General features: G+C 43.8%; 1 protein-coding gene across 1 annotated transcript; it reads left to right on the top strand.

Moving 5' to 3' along the window:
• The first annotated feature begins 3,758 nt into the window (after positions 1-3,758).
• LOC143614521 (uncharacterized) lies at positions 3,759-4,688 on the top strand. The gene has a single exon (XM_077087935.1). It carries the CDS (start codon positions 3,759-3,761, stop codon positions 4,686-4,688), a length of 930 nt encoding a protein of 309 aa, XP_076944050.1.
• The last annotated feature ends 7,991 nt before the right edge of the window (positions 4,689-12,679 follow it).

The raw sequence follows: 12,679 nt of genomic DNA, 5'->3' as shown, positions 1-12,679 counted from the left end.
TACTCGAGGTATGATATATGGTTTTATGGTAACGAAGAGGGAATCGAACCCTACTAATATTCGAGAAGTAGGGAACCGAACCCTACTAATATTCGAGGAAAGAGGGTACCGAGCCCTAATAATACTCGAGGAAGGAGGGTACCGAGCCCTAATAATACTCGAGAAAGGAGGGTACCGAGCCCTAATAATACTCGAGGAAGGAGGGTACCGAGCCCTAATAATACTCGAGGAATGTAGGGCGTAATGCTCTTTATAACGTAAGATATGAAAGCAAGTTAGTACAAAAGAAAGTATGAAAGTATGAATGAAAGAATATAAGTTTGTGTGTATTGTATAATGTATGATTAACTAGAACTCACTCAGCGTAGCTGACTTTTAGTATGCACGCAGGTGAGTAGGATGAGGCAGCTCGCTTGAGGAGACACGTGGCGTTGAATAAGAGACAGGCATCGGAAGGCTCAGGGCGTATTATGTTTTAATTACTTAGTTTTCGAAAGACAAGTTGGTTGTTTAAGACAAGTTTTGAATTGTTATGAAATGTTTTATTAAAGTTTTTATATTCCGCGAATGTTTTTAATTAAGTCTGATATTTAGAACTGCGTTTATGAGTAAATCCAACACGAAAGTAGGGCTACCGGTAACGGGGCCTTACAGAAAGTATTGAGCGATGGAATGATCTTGTTGAGTTATAGATAGCAACTCGTTTTCTAGCAACTGAAGTTTGGCGTCATTCTTTTTCGAGAACAATTTATCAAGGATATCCCAAACCTCCTTGGGCGTCACGGCTTCCCGAAACTGTTCCAACACCTCTTCTTCCACAGTGGTCTTCAATACAAACATCGCTTTCCCTACCTTGATTCTCCACTTGTTCACTCCTCCGTTCAGATCGTTTCTTGGTACGGCTGTCTCTGCACCATTCTCTACTTCCCACAGATCATGACCTTGCAGATACGACATCATGCAAGTTGACCACGTATTGTAGTTTTGATTGTTGAGTTTCTTAATTCCGCCTACGACTTGGAGATCTGCCATGGTATACAAGTGAGCTCTGATACCACTTTGTTAAATTAACACAAGTGAATCGACCCATAAACCGAACACGACACACCATATTTGGGGAGACAACCCTCGACTCTTTTCTTTATTAATCAAAAACGAATACTGATTACACGACACAACTAAAAAAACAAATAACTCTGAACCCTATTTATATTACCATTAACTTGTTCCTTACGGAACTTTATTTGACTCCTACTCAAATTCAAAAACAATAAAAACAAAACAAACTTAAATTAACTCAAACTTGAACCGCATCCAAAACTTTAGCCTAATATTCCGATTCACTTCCAGCCCTCTTTGCTAGCCCACTATTTGATTTAAACATCAGCCCATTATATTTAACAACCAGCCCATTAGACCTATTCGGTGTTGTATTTTCACACACCGGCCCCGGGCGCTATGGGCGCCATGGGGGGGGGGGGGGCTTCCCAAACAATATCGGGTGGGGAGAAGGATTGGTTTTGATTGGTGGGTTTTTTATTTGTTATCTTTTTTATAAATAACAATACTATAATAATAATAAGGTAATGATTATTGGGACTCTATCCACTACACCTATTTTAGCCATAAAGCCCATATGGTGGCGTAGAGCCACATGATGCATAATGCCCCATAGGGGCTCCATCCGCTACACATGGTCTTACCAACGTATCGGACCCATCTACGGGATTATCCACATCTGCAAGTTTATTGGCCAGATTCTTTAACTGTTGACGGTAGACATGGATGGATGAACATGATCTAAAATGACTTAATATAGGCAGCTAATACAAATCATTAGAATTTAGAACATACAAAGCCATTAAAGTTAACATGTTTTATAAACAGTAAAACAGTCGCATAAGGATGACCCTACTTTTATTTAGGTCTTTTGAGTGGATCCACACGATAAACAAATGACATCGGAAGGGGAAGTACGAAAGTGATCACACGATAACGAAAGCTATCCAGGCTACCAGTTTGAAAACATGAAACCTATAGAGGTAGGGTACCAAAAAGACCCAAATACCATTGAGTACTACCCGCGGGTCGGAGAGGAACCCCTCATATACCACCCAAATACATATGGATCACCCGCGTAACCGTCTAAAGGATGAACACCCACATGACGCATGCGGAAGCATCCTGGCGCCCTCAGAAGTCATCTGCAGGATGAAGTATCTGTCTGCACAAGATAACCAGGAGGCAACACCTCAGGCCAACTGTCATTTCCAATTACATTCCAGAAGGTTTCCCAAGATGCTTTCTTGGGCAATACATGACTCGTCAGCTAATGAATGAAGGACATCTAGCCAGGTTGTTATAACCGTGCACATGGCCAGGGTTTTATCCGTCCTATCATAGGATGACACGTGTCCAGGTTATTATACCCATGCACATGGGACGAATAGCTCAACCTATCATAAAGGGACACGCGTCCAGATAGTTATTAAGATCTTCTAGAAAGGGACAGGTGGCCCAATCACCTTCCCACATCCTTCGGCTATAAATACCTCGTCAAACTACATGAGGTATTCATTAACTCACATATACTCTCACTGTACTTACTCTGTTTACTCTTAGTACTTTCTCTCTTAAGAACGGTACTGATTCTCACGCCGGAGGGTGGTTACGGGAAGACCCCCCTCTTGCCCTTCCCGTAAAGAGACTTACGGTGTATATTTTGCAGGTTCTGGTCATTGGACTTTAGGAAGTGGTACTCATATTGTGTTAGTTGTTATCGTATCCTACCCTGTGGACTCATTGGATCCAGGACCCGACTAGGGGATTGGATCCGTTTTTCTTCATTGGCGCCATTCGTTTTGGTGTTAGAATTGCATAAGTTTTCGTTGGTTTGTTGGTTCGTTCAATATGAGTAAACTTCCTGAAGGGACGACGGGAACTCCTGCACCTACTTCACGTGTTACTAACAAGGAAGTACCTGAAGGTTTTGCTTTAATATTTTTGCACGTGTCACAGCTCCGGGTTCACGAGTCACCGATGTAACACCAGGTGGTCGTACCCTCGAGCATGTCACAGCACCAACTGGGCCTACTTCCACTAATTTGGGACACGTTACGGCACTAGAAGGTTCAAATTTGGGTGACCTCGGACGAATTATGAGAGACACTCGCCGAACTCATTCAGTGTTGAATCTGGAGGACGATTCAGACGATTCTGAGTTGGCGAGACCTGATCGACATAATTCCAGATCTACAGGACCACTATCCCCGAAGGAATGGCTCCGCGTACCACAAGAAAATTTGGCAGCTGAATATGAGCGTAGAGGGGGTAACGAACGCTTTCATGCCCGCACTCTGACTTATGAAGAATCTCCCCGGAGATCTCTTTCTCCTCCACCAACAGTGAGAGGAAGTCAGATCCGTTATAGTCAACAGACGGAGCAAGATTTCGGTGAAGTACGGAGGTTACGCCCTCGTCCTCGATTGGACATGCGGATACCATCTTATGATTCGACTTATCACCCAGGAGACTTCAGTTTTTACACTGGTGATAGCAGGATGCGTCCGCGGGAGAGAAGCAGTCGCCCGCAGGAAGTAGTCCGTCATACTGTGTACCATAGTGATGTAGAAGAAGATTTCACTAAAACATATCGCCCAGCAGCCTTTGCCGAAAAATCGAAGTTCATAGCAAGCATTGCTACCGCACCTTTCCCCGTCAATGCTAAGATAGCTACATCGGTGGGTAAATAAAATGGAATGACTGATCTGAGCGATCATCTTCAAAACTTTGCGGCGGTGAGTGGTGTTAGCGGATGGACGCTCCCCTATTGGTGTCACATGTTCGCATTGACTCTAAGAGGGGCAGCGCGGGAATGGTTTGAAAAGTTACCTGATGGTCAAATTACCAGCTGGGATGACCTGGTAAAAAAATTTTCTCAACAGTTTAGCCAGCAAAAGAAGCATAACCGTAACCAGTCAGAAATTTTGGACGTTGTCCGCCATGATAATGAATCCGTGGAAGATTTTATTACCAGATTCAATGACGAGAGTTTAAACATCGGGGGAATAAGCAAGGACATGCTTCACGGTGCCTTCCGCAAAACTGTCAAGTGTGATGCGTTGATCCGCACATTAACTGGAAGAGATGGAATGCCAAAGGAATGTGATAATATCATGACCGCGGCAAAGTTGTTTGCCAGAATTGAAAAAACATTGGGGTACAATAATTCAAAGCAAAAGTTTAAAGTAGAATTCCAAACTCCACGACCCAACAAACAGGCAAAGGGACAAATATGGTCAAGACTGCAGCCAAACACGGGGGTATCGAAGCCATTCGATGCAAGGTCTCTCAATGGCAACAAAAACAAAGCGGGACCCTCGAATCGAGGTCCCAACAATTGGACTCCACTTTCAAAGACTCCAGCCGAAATCCTCACCACAGAAAATGTGACTTTCAGAAAACCACAGCCACTCACAAGGAGGTCGTTCCTCGATGCCAAAAAACATTGTTCGTTCCATGATGACATAGGCCACAACACGAACGAATGTAATGCATTAAAAAGTGAGACTGAGGTGACTGTAAAGTCCGAAAAACTTGGACATTTAGTGAAAGGGGGAAAACCCGGGACTTGTAAGGCTCCCATGCGAGATAACAAGGCCCGCCAAAAAATCAAGTCAAGGACTTAAACGTTCATATGATCCAAGGCGGATATAGGGTTGGAGTAAAGAGACGAGAGTCCGATGATGAAGTGTGGAAAAATGAGCCAGTGATTTTTCCGCGAATCAAAGGGGGTCCCAATAACAAGATCCCCTTAATCATCAGTGCTCTTTTCGGCCACTATCGCTCCCAATATGTTTTCTTTGATACTGGTAGTACATCTGACATCATGTACAAACAATGTTTTGAGCAACTTGACGAGGAGGATAAGGAGAGATTGAAGCCTATTCATGCTCCTGTATCTGGATTTGGAGGAGAGGTAATGCACCCGCGAGGGGTAATTTCCTTCTCGGTCACTCTAAGTGACGGAATCCATTCAAGAATTGAGGAGGTTGAAATTTTAGTTTTACCAGCAACTTCGAAACATGACATCATTTTGGGGCGTGAAGTGATCGGAGATTTCAATGCTCATCCTTCCACAGCACACGGCGCAGTTGGAATCCCAACTCGTACCGGAGTGGCTATCATTCATGTCAATCGCCATTGTTTCGCGACGGAAAGTTCTAAGCCTAGCAAGATTCCGAAACAAACTCGGCGGACTGAACCTAAGAAATGGGTGTTAAACAAGAAATTCCCATAACAAACTGTAACAATTGGACATGCTCTCCTTGATATAGTGAGGACTTTTTTGAAACAGTTGTTAACAAAGAACGTTGATGTCTTCGCATGGAAACCCGCGGACATGACTGGTGTCCCTCGAACCATTGCGGATCATAAACTGAGGGTCAACCCGATGTTCACACCAATTTTTCAGAAAAAACGTAAGATAGGTCCAGAGCAAACAAAAGCGATGAATGAGCAAGTTCAAGACCTCTTACATGCAGGAATTATTCGTCTAATATAATATCAGACTTGGGTCGCCAATCCGGTTATTGTTCCTAAGAGCAATGGGACATGGCGGATGTGCATAGATTTCAAGGATCTAAACAAGGCGTGTCCCAAGGACTGTTATCCGTTGCCAGAAATTGACCTGAAAGTTGATGCAGTGGCTCCGTTTAAGTTCAAATGCTTTTTAGATGCTTACAAAGGTTATCATCAAATCTGCATGGCGGCGGGAGATGAAGACAAAACTGCATTTCGAACAGATCAAGGCACATTTTGCTATAAAATGATGCCATTTGGTCTACAAAATGCGGAAGCCACATATCAACGATTGATGGACATGGCATTCAAGAATCAGATTGGTCGAAATTTGGAGGTTTATATGGATGACCTTGTAATCAAAAGCATTGAAGAAGATCAAATGTTGAGAGACATCGAAGAGACATTCGAAACTTTGAGGGGTATCAACATGAAGCTGAATCCAGCCAAATGTTTGTTCGGAAAGGAAGAAGGGAAATTCCTTGGAGTAATCGTTTCTAGTGCGGGCTTCAAAGCTAATCCGGATAAAGTCCAAGCTGTAGCCTGCATGCCTTCTCCCTCCTCCCTCAAAGAGGTTCAGACGCTTAATGGTCGATTGGTGGCCCTGAATCGCTTTTTGGGGAATCATGCAGCTAAATCTTATCCGTTTATCTCAACATTGAGAAATTGCCTCAAGAAACCACAATTTAAATGGACCACAGTAGCGGAACAAGCTTTCTTGGAGGTCAAAAAGTGTTTGATAGAATTGCCCACGTTGACAGCACCTTCCGCGGGGGAACCTTTGACGTTATACTTGTCGGCATCAGATATTGCTATCGGGGCTGTCCTCCTAACGGATAGAAAGAACATTCAAACACCGATCTATTACGTCAGCAGAACATTGTCAGACCCGGAGACCAGATATTCAATGCTGGAAAAACTCGTTTTAGCACTGGTCTACGCTGCCCGACGCCTCCGCAGGTACTTCCAAGGGCATCCTATCAACGTGTTAACTGGATACGAACTCAAGAATGTTCTTTGTACGCCAGAATTGTCTGAGCGATTGGCGAAGTGGGCCATCGAGCTGGGTAAACATGCAATAGAATACAAACCCAGGCCAGCAATTAAGGGGCAGGTGTTGGCGGACTTCGTCACGGAGGTCCCGCAACACAAAGAGAAAGAATGTCTGATTGAGCAGCAACCCCAAGCACCTCCTGAAAAAGGACAAATTTGGTCACTATTCACGGATGGGGCTTCAAGCAGCGAGGGATCGGGCGCAGGCCTCAGGCTAGTCAATCCCGAAGGCCACGAATTTACATACGCCATAAAGTTAGACTTCAAGAGTACTAACAACGAGGCGGAGTATGAAGCTTTCCTGGCAGGGCTGCGGATAGCCAAAAAGTTAGGGGTGAAACACTTGGAAGCCCACGTGGATTCCATATTAATTGCGGGACAGATCAATGGTACGTACAAAGCAAAGAATGACGTAATGGCTTCATACGTGTCACAGGCAAAAGATTTGATGCTTCAGTTTTCTTCATGTAAAGTAATTCACATAAAACGAAGTGAGAACAAGTCAGCAGATGCCCTCAGTAAGCTACCTTCAATGAACTTCGAACACTTCGCTAAGGACATCCGCATTGAAATACTAGATTGCCCATCTGTCCCGCAACATCAAGTTTTGGTAATTCAAACTGGAGTGGAATCTTGGATGACACCTATCATAGCATACTTGTCATCAGGAGTCCTCCGAGAAGAAAAAACCGCGGCCCATAAGATAAAACACATAGCCTTGAACTATCAGATGCATGACGGCGTTTTATACCGACGTTCCTTCCTTGGTTCACTACTTCGATGTGTGGATGCTGAGGACGCGAACTATTTAATCAGAGAAGTTCAGAAAGGCATCTGTGGTCTTCACGCAGGCCCGCTCATGGTCATAGCAAAGCTAATGAATGCTGGATATTACTGGCCAAGAATGCATCTGGACGCTATGCATGAAATCAGGAAGTGTGATTCATGCCAACGCAATGCTCCCAACATGCTACGACCAAAGAACGAGCTTGTTCCGGTCACTTCAGCCTGGCCGTTTCAGAAATGGGTTGTCGATATAATGGGACCTTTCCCTGAAGCCCCGGGACGCGTCAAGTTTTTAATAGTAGCAATCGACTACTTCACAAAGTGGGTGGAAGCCAAACCAGTTGCTTCCATAACAGCAGCAAGTGTTAAAAAATTCCTATGGGAATTCATAATCTGCCGGTTTGGCCTTCCGCTGGAGCTAGTAAGTGATAACGGTACTCAATTCGCGGATAGTGAGCTACAGGAATGGTTAAAAGAATTGCAAATCTCTCAAATTTTCACATCGGTAGCCCACCCGCAAGCGAATGGCCAGGTTGAGAGAACCAACCGGATAATCAAGGAAGGAATCAAAGCAAGGTTAGGAACTAAAAGGATGGGTTGGGTTAATGAATTTCCCCATGTACTCTGGGCCTTCCGCATCCAAAAGAATTCTAGTAACTCTGAAACCCCCTTTAGTTTAACCACGGCACAGAAGCCATGATTCCAGCCGAGATTGGGATTCCATCCGCAAGAGTTTTATTGATCGATGACAATGATCATGAACTCCGGATGAATCTTGACCTCCTCGAAGAGAGGAGATAACTGGCATCGATCCGCAAGCACAATTATAAACGCCAATTACAAAAATATTATAACTCGCGGGTCCAAAAATGTGAGTTTGATGCAGGAGACTTTGTCTGCCGCAAAAATGAGGCCTCCGGGCAAGAGCCTCCGAACAAGTTGGCCCCAACTTGGGAAGGACCTTATAGAATTAAAAAAGTGTTATCTAAAGGTACCTACAAATTAGAAAAGTTGGATGGGAATGAGGTTCCAAGAATTTGGAACGGGGCCCAACTAAAGAAATGTTACATATAGTACGTTTTTCCCTTTTTGGCCTGCACGCCTAAATAGATTAACAGAAGAAATGTATTTTCATCATTTGTAATTCAGCTTATGCTTGATCAATAGAAATTTTATTTCAGTCACATATAATATGTAATACTTTATTGACAAAGAAGAAGATCCTAGAAAACACTTATATTATGTGGAATAAGACAAAGTGTACCGGATGAAACAAGACTTCTCTATATGTACAAATGGGATTACAACAAAATGACATATTACAAAAGCAATATATATATATATATATATATATATATATATATATATACACACACAGAGGAAGCTATGCCTACAGTGACGCGCTCTTGTGTTCCGCATCTTCACCTTCCGCATCATTCTCATCGTCCTCATCTCCCTCAACAAGCCCAAGGAGATCCTTTAATTGATCTATGTTATCCTCCTTGTCGGCAAGCTCAGATATCTGCTCCGCAAGAGTAAACTTTAAATTGTCAAAAGTTTTTGTCTTCTAGATAAGGACGGCAGCAGTATCCTGGCCATGCAAAACATATTCTTCCAGAAGATTAGATTCTGAGGCAAATTTATAGCCTTCCTGGAAGCACATTTGACGGCCAGCTTGTTTGGACGCATTCAAAAGAATGGCGACACAGTTCCCGAGTTCATCACTCGCCCGGACTTGGGTGATAACCTGGCAAATAAATTATAAGAAAATGTTTCACGAGTGATCATGAGAATATAAAAACACAATTACCTTGGGGATTCCTTCCGCCAATAACCATTTTTTATTCGCCTGAGCGCGGACAAGCTCCATTTTGTGGACAGCACATTCTAAAGCCTGTTCCCGGCTCTTAGCAGCAAGATCATCCAGATGGTTGTCTTTGGCCGCCGATTCTGCCTAGAGTTTTTACCAACTCAGCTTGTTCGTCCAACTGCTTTTGGAGAACAGCTTTGGCTTCCTCAGCAGCAGAATGAGCAGTCTTCTCCGCTTCCAGTGCTTTGCGGCTCTCACGAGCTTCATCCATGTCCCCAAGGGTTTCCTTCTTGGCCTCAACCACCTTAACTTGAATCTCCTCCCACGCTTCATTCATAACTAACCAGTCCCGGCATATCTCCTGATTGGTGGAAACCGCATTCGCCATGCAATAAAAATGAGTATTTAGTAGTTCTTGGCGAATGCGGATATGTTGATGCTCCCGCTCCGCAGGAGGAAGGCTTTCCTGCAGATATTCGAAACATATGTCCGAATTACTAAAAGTAGTATTCTGGCGAAGAGTCCATTGCGGACGATTCTCTGCAGACTATTCCTCGTGAGGAGGCGATGACTTCCGACGCCCGTAAGAAAAAGAACTAACTCCTCCTTGATCCTTGAAACGGTGAATATTGTAGGAGGGTGACATAACGGGATCCTCAAAATTTCCAACCTCCTTCCCTTTAAGAGGAGAGGTATCCGTTACAATAATTGGATCGGTGGCAGTGTTAGGCGGTGGGGACGGGGGCAGAGTTGAACTCTTTAGACCTGAAACGTCTTCAAAAAAATCATTCAGGGCCACTGTTGAACGATAATAATACATCAGATATATATTTGGTCCATAAAAATCGACAAATTTGAGAAACATTAAACTTACCTAAGGAGATATCATCTGAAGCAAGTTGGTGAAGGCGCTTTTCCAAATCAGCAGACTTTTGCCTTTTTGGCTTCTTTGATGGAGCAGCCTTGCCAGGTTGAACCTTGCGTTTACCAGCTGCTTTGGAAACGCCCGCATCAACAATATGATGCTCACCTTAAGGGGTGACGTCATCAACTGGTGGATGATCACCCTCAGCAGTGACGTCAGCATCATCATCACCCGTAGCAGAGCTAGTGGCGGGATTCTTGCCAAGTTTCCGGGTCAAACCTATAGATGAATGTACAACGTTTGTAGAATCAGTAGTATCAATAAGCGCTTCTCCATTATGGTGTAGTGATTCTTCACTAGAAGACAGAAGTACTATCACCCCGCTAGGAGTCATAGCATTAAGAGGTCGAGGTTTTAGAACTCCCTCACCTTCGGCGATGATCTTCTCACCTTTCGCATACATGACCTCAGACACCACGGGTTCTGCGTGAACAGTGGAGAATAAAAAATTGCTCTTGGTACGTTCGAGAAACGGCAATTCATTAGGATGAATGGGCCGGCGCACCATTAGACCTTCCACCTTATCCAGAAGGGAGGAAAGAACAGAGCCTTCACCTGTAATTGAAAAGTGTCAAGATTATGAAACAAAGTACTGAGCAATAAAATAAAGACTCACTCTTGTCAGAATTCTCGAAGTACAGCTCCAAGTTTGGGAATGGCCATAAACGGCTCATCTTCGTATGCACCAACGCCCCCTCATGAATTGCCCGCGGTGGCGTGGGTGTCTTGATCAGAGTGGAATACCAGGGAAGGTTGATTTCAGTGGTGGCAGTGACGGCTGGGGAAGCATCAGTAGATTTGCGACGAGTCATCGCAAATGGAATTGTATCTTCCCGAATCCAGAAAAATTTGGGTTTCCACTCATAAAGGCTCTTGTACCACTCGGTACCAATGGGACCCTTCTTGGTAGAAGCCCAACCGTACCATCCATCGCGGTTCGTCAGTTTGTAAAAAACGGCAAACCGAGCAACTGTAAGCTCAATAACGTTGGCCTGACATCAGAACTCAAAGTGACGAACCCGCAACATCCTGAAGGGATGGATCTGGGACAAGTGAAGACCATAGGACGTCAAGATGGCCTTCATAAATTTTGTTACGGGTAACCGGAAATTCCCCGTCGTAAATAAGTCAACATACACGGCCATCTTCCCTAGCAGAAGTTAGTAGCAATTGAACCGTCGGTTGGACGTTATGGTCCCCATTCTGGTGCCAGACCATATACTTTGATGACGTCATTGTAATCTTTCTCCTTCAAATTGACAACAATCTCATGAATAGCTGGAGTATTCTTCTTATCACCGGCCATGGAAGTTAACTTTGCAAAATCAAAAGAAGAGGAAATGGATTCTGAAAATATCAAGATCTGGATTTTGAGAAAGAAAAAGGGTTTCAAAGATAAGAATAAACTGAAGGCTGCAGATGACTTATTTATACTCATCGCAATAAATGCGACGGACTGACTGACAGAAGAGAGAGACAACGAGGGCCGTTAGATGATTGACACGTCAGGCGGGAGATTCAAGAAAGTGAGAACTGGCTGTCGAAAGGCGTCATACACGTCTTGTCAGTTATCCCTTAAAGTTCCTCTCTCCGCCACGTCATTAAAATTATCCAACTTGCAAAAAATTCAAATTTCAAAAAAATATCTTGCAAAGATATTATCGCACAAACAATATAATATTCACAAGACAAAAGGTTTCTTTCCATTAAATAATCAAAAACGGTTACAAAATATGGAGAAACAATTACAGAGTCTTAAAAATCTAAACCTATTCTATGGGTCAGAGGCTGGTATTTTCTTCGGAGATTTCGACGAAGTGTCCTCAGACGAGGCATCCCTAGATTCATCATTCAAATAGTTCCTCAGTTTTTGTACACCGTCATTGGCTGAGGCAAATTCCGAGAGCGTATTCTGCAAAGGAAACACCAAGTCATCATGTTCCTTAATCCACATATCATATTCCTGCTTGACGTCAAGGCCATGAAGCGGATGATTTTCGAAGGAATGATTAGTTTGAGCATAGGTCATCCCTTCATTGAAGCCTTTCACTCGACCAAGCATGAGGCAGTCATCAAGTTAGAAAAGCTATCAATTAGCTCTGGACTTCCTTTAATATGGCGGATGCCCTGGAAAAATAAAAAGGTAATTTATTTAGCATCAAAGCATGAGATATGTAGTGAACAACAAGTGAGAAAAACTTACAGAGTCAAGTCCTCGCGTGAGGAACCATTGACAATCTTGCTCGGCACGCTCTGCCTTGCTCCGCAACTCCCGCATCTCGTTGGCCATCCTTTAATTATCAGCGGAAGCTTCAGTGGCACGAGACTCCACTTCCGCACGAGATTGCAGCAAGGAGTCATAAGCAGACTGCATCTCAGCAGCATTTCTATCTTTAAGCGCAGATTGATCCTTCTGCAACCTCAGCTCTGCCTCAAGCTCCTGAAATTGGTTGCCTTGGCGGGATACCTGGCTTTCTAAAGCCGAATTAGCTTCAAGGGCCTCCGCCAAGTCTTCCTTCTTTTTC

Source organism: Bidens hawaiensis, unplaced genomic scaffold, assembly GCF_021521415.1.
Source record: "Bidens hawaiensis isolate Kalapana, Puna unplaced genomic scaffold, B.hawaiensis_p1.1 tig00040126_1, whole genome shotgun sequence".
NCBI lineage: Eukaryota > Viridiplantae > Streptophyta > Magnoliopsida > Asterales > Asteraceae > Bidens > Bidens hawaiensis.
Note: the sequence above shows the minus strand (reverse complement) of the source record. Positions and strands in the feature narration are given on the sequence as shown.

Excerpts from the sequence above, each read along its gene's own strand:
- LOC143614521 (XM_077087935.1), top strand. The coding sequence starts at position 3,759 with ATGACTGATCTGAGCGATCATCTTCAAAACTTTGCGGCGGTGAGTGGT.